This window comes from Mastomys coucha, unplaced genomic scaffold (genome assembly GCF_008632895.1).
Source record: "Mastomys coucha isolate ucsf_1 unplaced genomic scaffold, UCSF_Mcou_1 pScaffold16, whole genome shotgun sequence".
NCBI lineage: Eukaryota > Metazoa > Chordata > Mammalia > Rodentia > Muridae > Mastomys > Mastomys coucha.
The window spans coordinates 92,227,451-92,238,937 of NW_022196898.1; the positions used below are offsets into that span (position 1 = coordinate 92,227,451).

The window sequence follows — 11,487 nt, forward strand, 5'->3', positions numbered from 1 at the left end:
CTCCCTACAGAGCAGCCATTACAGTTCCTTCAGTACCACCTCCCTACAGAGCAGCCATTACAGTTCCTAGCTTCCTGCCAGACAGACCCATCATCTGATGCTGCAGTGCCCAGCCCCCTGCTCTGTGCTACCTCTAGCCTCTCCTGGCCCCTAGCTCTCAGGACTCTATCTGTGCCTTGTTCCAGCTGTGGGGAATCACTCTTGCTTCATTCCCGTCAGCTGTCAGGGTCCCAGGTTCTATTGCTCTCTCCCACGCAAGAGACAATTCCTGCATCCCCTGCTTTGATTGCAATTTTTTGCTGATGCTCCTCTAAGAAGCATGTACCTAGAAGGAATGGTAGTGTTCTCCGTCTTCTGAATGAGCTTGTATTAGTTGGAGTCAGGCATTGCCTATCAAGACTACAAATAAAATTTTGGCAGTAGCTGACATATACAGAATGCTTACCATGTGCAAGATGATTGCTAAGCCCTTAGGCAATACCCTATTGCATTTCCTGCTGGTCTTGCTATTCCTTCCTAATCTGTGTTAACTCTTCAGGCGGCCATCTTGTTGTACCCACTGCCCCAGGAAAACATGACACATTTGCAACTATAAGCATAGAGGCTTATTCAGAAAAGTCTGTGAATTACCTGCCCCGTTGTCCAGCAGGACTAGCTCTTTTTTCTTTCCAGTGTTTGATTCTATGGTAGCTGTCACTCGGGCTCCAATGATGGGGGTGTACCCTTGTAGAACTTCGGCATACACAATCGTTGGGCTGGGGAAAATGTTAGTGTCCGTGTTTACCTTAGCATTTACAGTGATTGGTGGCACAGAAGAACTTGCTGCCCGAGAGGTTACTGTAATCGTTAGTATCTCTGAGGTCACTTTGGCTTCCAGGTTGTAAGTCCAAACGCCCACCTAAAATTGTCAATGAAACATGCAGCAAGCATTTAGAGTCCAATGACATGTTTTTTTTTTCATTATGTTATTTTAAAATAAAGCATAGAAGTAAAAAAAAATAACAAATTGTGTTCAATGGTCTTAGAAATGACTTGATTCCTCAGTACTGAAGCTGCGGCTGTTAGACAGGGATCCAGGCTAGTGTTACGCATGATATTTGCATTTTGTGATATCTCAACCAGAAAATAATGTTTTGATAAGTCTCCCTTTCCTTCGGCATTGTTCTCTGGTGTCAGTGTCATATATTCCATGACTCTGGCAGGCAGAATTGGAAACTTCGGCATGCTAGGTCACCAGGCCTCTCCATGGTTCTTCCTCCCTGTTCCCAGATGCCTTCTCTTTTCTATCAACCCACATTTTCTTTTCCCTTTACCAGACACCATAGCTCTCTGGATCATACAGGTAAGGGAATTACATACATTTTACTTTCATTTTGAAGATGGTAAAGTTGGTGTACTCACTCACATTTATGATGTGCTTAGAGCCTCTTTGGAAAAATATCTTTAGGGGGAAATTAAAATGCTAGTGGCTTACCTGAGCTGTTCCTGGGATACTGAGATAGGCCATTTTGGAATCCATGTCCATTGTGAAATTAGTGATTTGTGTTCCTTTGGGATCCCAGAGATAAATGGCAGGGGCTTGATTACTCCAGGTGACAAGAAAGAATGTGTCCTTTCCCACGGTGCTGTCAATTACTACAGTGTCATTCAGCCAGAGACTATTGTTCAGTATGGCACCCTTGCTTTCAAGCTGTTAAATGTAAAATAAACAACAAAAAACAAGAAAAGCCCAAAATCTTAAGGAGTTTAGAAGAAAATAATTTTATTCCTTTTTCTTCTCTAGATATTTCCTCATATTTGATCTGAAGACAGTCTTACATATGCTGAATTACCTTAGTTTTCTCTCCCCTCCTCCCTCCTTTCTTTCCTCCATCCCAATAAATTTGCACTCTTTCTGAAGGCTTCTTGGCATGTGTCAGTTCCAAGGTTGGTAATGCAGACTCTGAAGAAGTGACAGAGTATAAGAGGAGACTTAAAGTGGAAACATCAGCTGAGAAGTTGGGACAGTGACCCTGCTATTTTTGCATAGTTTTCTGGAAAATGCTGCTGTTGACTGTTGGCAGTGAAGTATGTTGAAACCCACATGGAATTAGTATAGAACATGTGAGTATGTGACATGTGCTTTATTCATCTTACTGATGGCCTGAAAGATAGTGCTTGGTGTGATTCGAGTATTTTAACTGGAACAGAGTAAAGGCTCCCACAGTGAAGCAATGACAGGTGTGTAGCTGGGACAGAGCGCAGTGGTAGGAAGCTTGCTTAGTGTGTTAGAGGCTCTAGGTTCAGTCCCTAGGAAGGCAGGAAAGACAACAGAGACAAACACTCTTGGGGAAATTACCAAGGAGGAATTTTTAAGTTTTCCCACAGGATTGAGAGTGAAGCTTTGGACGTAGAGTTCATCCAAAAGGGGAAAACTGGTTTTGAAGGCAAGAATCTTGAGAAGAGAGAATGCAAGCTATAGGGTCTCTTCTGAGAGGAGGCATAGAGGAGCTATTTGGCTATGCTGACACTTCTTAGCTGAAAGAATCAACATCTTAAATTATTTTTTTAATTTACAAAATTGCATGTTTGTCATGTAACAATGGTGTTTTGAAACTCTATAAACATGTAAATTAAACTAATAAACACAAGGGTTTCCTCACTACTCATGTTTTTTTTAAATCTACTTTCTCATCTATTGCCTCAAAAAGGATAAAAGATAAAATGCTATTAATGGTAGTTGTCACTGTGTTCATGTAATACATCTCTTGGACTCGCTTATTATTTAATTGAACGTGTGTGTCTATATCCCATACCTCTTACCAGCTGATGCTAATTATGGCCTTATAGTTTTATCTTTGTGAATTCAGCTATTTTGGATTTCTGGATTTCTGCTGTACTTGAGATCATGCACCTCATCTTTCTGTGCTCAGTTTATTTCACCTAACAGGAAGTCCAAGCATATCTAGCTTTATCCATGCGGGTGCTTCCTAGGGCTGCTATTTTAGGAACAATAGAATGAAGGAACCATTTCTAATGTATCCTAGATGTCAACCCCCCAACACCTTCAGTCCTGATAGGAGCAAGACAACCCTTTGAAGCATCACTCTGTTGTCTAAAATCTTACTCCCAGATTAAGCTGACAACTCTCTCAATGGATGTGGAGAACTTTTGATTGGGAATACCATTTTTTGTCTCTTCATCAGGAACATCACAGAAAACAAGGTCACATTGGTCCCACACTGGCATTAGGAGAAATAGATGTGGGGAGTAGGTTTTGCTTTGTATTCCAGATGCCATCCCTAAGCCCAACTTTTCATCAACTCAGATGACTGGACCATACTTCTAACTGGCCATTCTTTACCTCTGACATTTCCACCCATTATGCATATGAATACGGATCAACTATAAATATTTGTGTTTTCTTTTTGTTTTCTCTCTATTTCAGAACTTACAATAAGTATCTCAAATGAGAAAAACAGAATTTTATTTCTACTTCTTGTACACATTAAAAACCAAACCAAACCAAACAAAAACACACAAACAAGTGCTAAAGTCTTGAATATCTGTATTTCTTAAATGTTTCCTTTCTGGTTGATTTCATGTACTCTGCCCTTATACCTTTTCTTGGTTATGGCAAAAGCAACCACAAAACCTCTAGGAATGGGAAAACACTGACCTGAAGTGACTTCTGGGTGACATCAGCATTTTCTGAAGCCAGGGCCCCAAAAGCATCAATGAGTCCATTGTTCTCCGCTTCATCTGAAGAACCAACATGCGTTCCACCTAAAATATGAATGAGTAGGCTGTTATTTTGCAGAACAAGAGTTCTTACCATGATTCAATGATTAACGAGGTAATAGTTCAAATAAAGTTAAAATTTCCATAGGGATTAAATTAAATATTTGAAAAGTAAGTTTAGTTTAATACATTATAATTGCAGAGCAAATTCCACCTTATTATCTTAGTTTGGCAATATCAGTTGCCTGAGGTACTTCATCTGGTTTCAGTTACGAAAGGTACTAGACTATGCATATTTAAGTTCACAGATTTGGTTCTTTAGGGGAATTATGAACTCTTATTTACATCATTTAGATTTTTTTTCAGAAGAAAATAGCTTTGAAGTAGAAAACTGGAAAGAGAAAGAATTGCTGTATAAAGGTATCTTGACAACGCCTGGTATTGGTTAGAATATTTGTGTGAGAAATAAATTGTAAAATAACCATAAAGTGTTTGAGTGGTAGGAGTTTGTATAGCCAGACACAAAAAAACCTCATGTATATATATACTAGTTTGGTACCATGAAAACCAAAATTGATACTTGTATGTTCTACTATGTTTGAGAAGGTGCTAGAAGCATGTAATCAGTTTTAATCACATCTGTATATTAAAATAAGTTACCATACTTAATGTTAAATAAGTTACCATAGTTTGTATTTTCTCATTGTCTTTTAGTCCTGGAAAATCCCAGACAATGTTCAAATCCTGTCTCAGGAGCCACTTGATTCTGTATACCTCCTTTTCCCTGCATCCTTACTACAACATTTTGGGAGCAGAGAAGGCTTGTAAGTCTCTATTAAATTTTATTCTGTATTCTTCCTGCTGTGAAGGAATGTGATCTGTGTGTTTGGATTGATTGTTTTATGTGTCTTTTCTATCCATGTGGACATAGAATGTGATGAGGACAGAGGCTGGGTCTGTTTGACTCTGCTCTCCAATCCCTGGCCTGGCTCTTGCAAAACTGGGCTTAGAAGAAGTAGTTGAATGTCAGCTCTACATTTGTACACAACAATTGAAAGTCTGTGATGTAGAGATCATGTTTTACCTGTCAGAATGCTCATGTTTGTTACAGCTAAATCAGCAGATGGTCCCAAGGCAATGAAATGAACGACGGCCCCGCTGTCTTTCACCTCGTCAATACAGAGTTTGGCTGTGCTGTCCTCCCCATCACTCAGCAGCACAATCTCAGTCCCATCGGTCTGGTATCCTTTATTGTTAAATGCCTGCAAGCATAATTCAGAATACCATTATCATGTGAGATCATCTATCCTCATGAAAAGTTAGAAAAAAGAAACTATAGAAAGAGTATAGGATAGAGATAATTTCTAGTTTAGAATCATAGAGTTTATGCTCAATAATCCTTGAAGAACATAAGCAATTTGTCTGTCTCCCCCCAACACAGAGGATATTTGTTCAATTGAAAGATGAGTGGGATCAGAAATTATGAAAAATTCACATGGACTAAATGACATCTGACCTCAGAAAACCCAGGCAAATAAATACTTAAAATATGGATCTCATTGTCTTCTCCTGCTGTCTTCTGACAAACCAGTCAGTTTATACAAAATCAGTCATATATACAGCCTGGTACAGTGATCAACCACATAGCATTAAAATGTAATGGAATCCAGATTAGAAAACCTTTTTTTAAAAATTAATTCTTTTTTCTTAGATATTTTCTTAATTTACATTTCAAATGGTATCTCCTTTTTTAGTTTCCCCTCCAGAAAAAAAAAAAAAACTGTTCCCTCCCCTCTCCCCCTGCTCACCAACCTATCCTCTTGCACTTCTGGCCCTAGCATTCCCCTACACTAGGGCATAGAACCTTCACAGGACCAAGGGCCTCTCCTCCCATTGATAACCAACTAGGCCACTCTCTGCTACATATGCAGCTGGAGCCATGAGTCTCATCATGTATACTCCTTGGTTGGTGTTTTAGACTCTGGGAGCTCTGAGGGTACTAGTTAATTCATATTGTTGTTCGTCCTAAGGGGCTGCAAACCTTCAGCTCCTTGGGTCCTTTCTCTAGCTCCTTCATTGGGGACCCTGTGCTTAGTTAAATCCTTTAAATACTTAGATAACAGGTAGCTAATGGTCTAAGCATGTTGAAGTTGCAGATGAGACAGAGTCTCATTCATCCCATGCTGGCCTCAGATGACCTAGCCAAAGATGATCTTGAAGTTTTGATCTTTGTACCTCGATTTCCCAAGTGCTAAGATAGCATATACATCAATGTTATTTTTTTCCTGTGTGTTTTTTCTAGAACCTTTTAAGATTACTTATGCTAAAATCAAGAAGCAAGTAAGAACAGTAGAACTTCACTTTTTCCTAAAAGCAAAACAAAGATCAAAATACATGTGCAGTGGGATTTTTACCTGAAAAGCAGTCTTGATTCCAGAGCAGATGGACGTCCCTCCATTCGCACTTGTAGGTAATGTTTGCAAGAGCTTGTCTCTCTCGATGTCACTGATTATTTGAATCAGCTCGCTCTTAATAGTGGCCTGGCTATGAAAGTGTACCATCCCTACGAAGGACCTATTTTCAATTATCTGCTTTAGAAAGTATTTTGCTGCTTGGTTCATTCGACTGAGACGATCAGAAGACTGAGTAAAAAATGATAAGAAAAGAAATTAGTGACATTTCTCAGGCTACATGTGTGTAGTGATTTTGAACGTTCTTCTGTCTTCCATGAAATCCCATGTCACTGTGGTTCATCTCGTCAGTCCCTCTCATTCTTTGCCCTTTCAATAACCACCTTCCCTTCCCTTCCTTGCTGACGCTTTAATTTCTGCTTTAGCACATCTGTCCACCCCACAGTGCAGTCACTGAGTGCTTTATCGTATTACATCTGCTTGTTTGTGACTCATATTCATTTTATCAGATTCTTTTTTTTAAAGATTTATTTATTACTATATATAAGTACACTGTAGCTGTCTTCAAATACACCAGAAGAGGGCGTCAGATCTCATGGTGGTTGTGAGCTACCATATGGTTGTGGGGATTTGAACTCAGGACCTTTGGAAGAGCAGTCAGTGCTCTTACCCGCTGAGCCATGTTGCCAGCATTTTTATCAGATTCTTATTGGTGACACATATATTATGAAGTCTGGATCAGATGAGGTTGTAGTTCTGAGTGGAACACTTAGTCTGGTCAGGAGGGGCACAGGCAGTATCAATAAAACGTAAGGAACCGGAGATATGCAAAAGGCAATTTTGGAATCGGCAGAGTTAGCTCCTATACAGCACTCCTGGAGCCCAGCCCTACTCTTGGTGAAAATGAGTGTCTCTACTAAATTATGGGGGACAAGAATGACTTACGTAGTTAGCTGATGCTGAGACAGAGAGAAAAACATTTCTGGAGTATAATGATATCTGCTTTTTGCTTTGTTTTATGAGACAGGGTCTGACTGCAGCCCAACTGACTTTGAACTTGCCTAGTCCCCCAAAAGCTAGGATTACAAGAACATACTTTCATTGCTCATCCTAAATGAACTATAAACATCTGAAGTACATTTCTATTCTCATAATAAAATCAACAACAAAAGCAAAAGAAACGAACACATGAACTCACAGCCATACTCCCGGACACATCAAGAACTAGGCACACAATTCTTTCTCTGATCCTCAGCAGTGAGAAGAAGGGTGGAGAGGGTGGCATCTCCATGGGCGTGCTGTTATTAAAATCCTCAGAATTGCTGATCACTTCCCATGTGCTTCTGTAATTGCACATTTTATTGTGGAGAGTTGGAGCCTCTTGGTTATGGTTTTCTTTTTTACAGAATTGAGTCACCTAAAAGTGTAATAAAGTGTAGAAAATTACTATCTCATGTATTAAAAATTGATCTGGAAAACAAAGCAAAAGTATGTCCAGTGTTAGAAATTAAAAGTAATTATGATGGTCTACCAAAGTGGCCATAGTTGATACTTTGTTATGAATGCATGTAACAATAGTTATCAAAGAAAAAGTGGCAGTTGATAATGGGGCCATGGGAGTGGTCTGAAGGAAGCTATCTGGGAGGGTTCAACTTTAATTAAAAACACATTTTTTTTAAAAAAAAATTAAAGAATATGTATAGTATTTATCAATATGCATGCTCAAGTAAAATACTATTAACACTAAAGTAGACTTATCATTATAATAGTTAACAATAACTATCTAGCTATTAATAGACAATAGTGTTAATACTATGTAATGTAGAATGAATACTTACTGTCAGTCAATGTTCTATGAACTCTACATTAACATCCTCATGTCATGCTTAACATCTGTTATATCTCAGGTAGAGTGCTTGCCTAGCAATGTGTATTTTCTTACTTTTATTTCCATCACCACCATCATCATCATCATCATCATGATTATTTTAAAATTAATGATATTAGACTAATTATAGATTCTGGACATAGTTACTGATATACTTACAGAATCGATACTTTGCATGAACATTATGGATGCCTTTTCTGATTGAACTTTATCAGGGAAGAATTGACAATCCTTTTCATATAACTTTGTGGTGGAATTATTTCTGCACCTTCTGGTTATACAGCTTCCCCCTTGGCATGTATGGACTCTATTCATACCCGTGATACCTGTGGAGCACCTGAAAATATGGAAGTGAATATAAGACACAACTTAGTCATTCATTTGAAAAGTGGTCCTCTTCCCTGCGCTTGCTGGCATGGTATTTCTTTTGTAGGTGCCATGACCTTCCCATACTGCTGGCAAAGTTTAAGAGGGCCAATCAAAGAAATCATTAGTTTTTCAAGAATCTGTAATGATCTTCTAGTTGGGGCTGGTGGCCTGAGCAGACCCTTGGGCATGAACTCGGCAGCCAGTCCCACAACACCCAGAAAAAGCTCCACTCTCAGGCACTTTAATATGCCCAGGTGCACAGGATCCTGGGGTCCCAGGAGCTTGGCCATACCAGGATTTTAGGGTTCCAGAGGCAATTTGACTCCCAGGATCTCTGACACATTCAGGATCTCAGGATCCCAGAATCATAGGATCATAGAGACAGCTGAACTCTGAAGAGTTCTGACACAACCAGAATCACAGGAAGAACAGGCTTCAGTCTGATATAGTCAGGGTAGGTAGCACTAGAGAAAACCAGATGGCAGGAGGCAAGCATAAGAACATAAGGAACAGAAATCAAGGTTACGTGGCACCATCAGAACCCAATTCTCCCACCATAGCAAGTCCTGGATATACCATCACACCAGAAAAGCAAGATTTGGATCTAAAATCATTTCTCATGATGGTGATAGAGAACTTTAAGAAGGACATAAATAACTCCTTTAAATAAATACAGGAGAACACAGTTAAACAGCTAGAATCCCTTAAAGAGGAAACACAAAAGCCCCTTAAAGAATTACAGGAGAAAACAATCAAACAGACATAGGAAATGAACAAAACCATCCAAGATCTAAAAATGGAAATAGAAACAATAAAGAAATCACAAAGGGAGACAACCCTGGAGGTAGAAAATCTAGGAAACAGATCAGGAGACATAGATGTAAGCCTCACCAACAGAATGCAAGAGACAGAAGAGAGAATCTCAGGGACAGAAGATACCATAGAAAACATTGACACAACAGTCAAAGAAAATGTAAAAAGCAACAAGCTCCTAGCCCAAAATATCCAGAAAATCCAGGACACAATGAGAAGAGGAAATATAAGGATAATAAGTATAGAAGAGAGCAAAGATTCTGAACTCAAAGGGCCATTAAATATCTTCAACTAAATTATAGAAGAAAACTTCCCTAACATAAGGAAAATGATGCCTATAAACATAAGAAGCCTACAGAACTCCAAATTGTTTGGAGCAGAAAAGAAATTCCTCCTGTCACATAATAATCAAAACACCAAATACATTAAATAAAGAAATAATATTAAAAGCAGTAACGGAAAAGGTCAAGTAAGATATAAAGGCAGGCCTATCAGAATTACACCAGACTTCTCACCAGAGACTATGAAAGCTAGAAGATCCTGGGTAGATGTCATACAGATGCTAAGAGAACACAATGCCATCCCAGACTACTATACCCAGCAAAACTCTCAATTACCATAGATGGAGAAACCAAGATATTCAAAAAGAAAACCAAATTTACACAATAACTTTCCATAAATCCAGCCCTACAAAGGATAATAGATGGAGAACACCAGCACAAAGAGGGAAACTACGCCCTACAAAAAGCAAGAAAATAATCTTTCAACAAACCCAAAAGAAGATAGCCACACAAACATAATTCTACCTGTAACAACAAAATGGTCCCAAGAAACAAGCTGGAGTAGTCATTCTAATATCAAATAAAATCAACTCTCAACTAAAAGTTATCAAAAATAGATATGGAAGGACACTTCATACTGGTCAAAGGAGAAATCTACCAATTGATGAACTCTCAATTCTGAACACAAAGGCACCAACATTCGTAAAAGAAACTTTACTAAATCTCAAAGCAGACATTGCACTCCATACAATAACAGTGGGAGACTTCAATACCCCTCCCTCAGCAGGCACACATACACATGGAAGCTGGGCAATTCAATGATAACTTGGTCAAGGAAGAAATAATAGAAATTAAGTGCTTTTTAGAATTTAATGAAAATGAAGACACATCATACGAAAACTTATGGGACACAATGAAAGCAATGGTAGGAGGAAAACTCATAGCACTAAATGCCTCTAAATAGAAACTGAAGAAAGCTTATACTCACAGCTTGATAGCACCCCTGAAAGCTCTAGAACAAAAAGAAGTAAATACACCCAAGAGGAGTAGCCAGCAGGAAAGAATCAAACCAAATAGAAAAAAAGTACTATATAAAGAAGAATCAACCAAATCAGGAGCTGATTCTTTGAGAAAATCAACAAGATAGATAAACCCTTAGCTAGACTAACCAGAAGGCACAGAGATAGTATTCAAATTAATAAAATCAGAAATGAAAAGGGAGACATAACAATGAAATATATCTTAAAATAACTATTCTGTTTGTTGAATATCAACAGTTGAAAAATATTAAAATCATGTTCTACCAAGAAACCCCCAAATTTAATAATGTTCATTACCAAGGGCTCAATCTCATCCTTACTCAATGATTTCTGACAACTTATTAAACAAATATCAAATCAAAATACAACTTTAAAAAGTTCTGTCTCCCTTGAAGTGCCAGAGTCACGGGAAAGTCAGGGAGCCTCCACCCATTCAGAGGAGAAGGGGATGGGTATGGGGGACAGGGGAAGGATTGTGGGAGGGGTTACTGGGAAGGGGGACAGTAAGCCAGATGTAAATAAAATTAAAAAGAAGAAACTGTAATTAAAAAAAAAAACCCAAGGGGTATCTAGTCACATACAATAAGGCTCTCAGTTGGAATGAAAGCTGTAGGTGGGTGTTTCCCTTAGACATTCCTGCAGCTGGCCTTGTACCAACTCTCTGTAGGCACCTGGTTGACAGAACCTGTGGACCATTTATTCTTGTTGTGCAGTATTTTTTTTTCCAGGAAGATTTCCTTGAAGAATGGGCCATCACATAACTACATGGGCCTTGACTAAGGAGCATCTTTTTATCCAGAGGACAATGTGACTGGAATCAGAGAAGGAGGGACTGCCAAGAAAGACAATGGAATAAAGAGGGTTGATGTGTGGTACTCCATGGGAGAGTCATAGCCGGCACTGACCAGAATTGATACAGCAGGTTTTAGCCGGAATGCATTTCATTGGCTTACAGTTCAAATCCA

General features: G+C 38.8%; 1 protein-coding gene across 1 annotated transcript in view; it reads right to left on the reverse strand.

Annotated features, from left to right (window-relative positions):
- LOC116093322 (calcium-activated chloride channel regulator 4A-like) overlaps positions 1 to 11,487 on the reverse strand; it is a 21,199-nt gene that overhangs the window by 5,098 nt on the left and 4,614 nt on the right. The window contains exons 4-11 of the mRNA XM_031374659.1: positions 10,121 to 10,160; positions 8,179 to 8,356; positions 7,330 to 7,548; positions 6,135 to 6,362; positions 4,805 to 4,982; positions 3,659 to 3,765; positions 1,475 to 1,690; positions 631 to 898 (exon numbers count right to left, since the gene is read on the reverse strand). Coding sequence (XP_031230519.1) covers positions 631 to 898; positions 1,475 to 1,690; positions 3,659 to 3,765; positions 4,805 to 4,982; positions 6,135 to 6,362; positions 7,330 to 7,548; positions 8,179 to 8,356; positions 10,121 to 10,160 — 1,434 coding nt within the window. The remainder of the gene's footprint in view (positions 1 to 630; positions 899 to 1,474; positions 1,691 to 3,658; positions 3,766 to 4,804; positions 4,983 to 6,134; positions 6,363 to 7,329; positions 7,549 to 8,178; positions 8,357 to 10,120; positions 10,161 to 11,487) is intronic.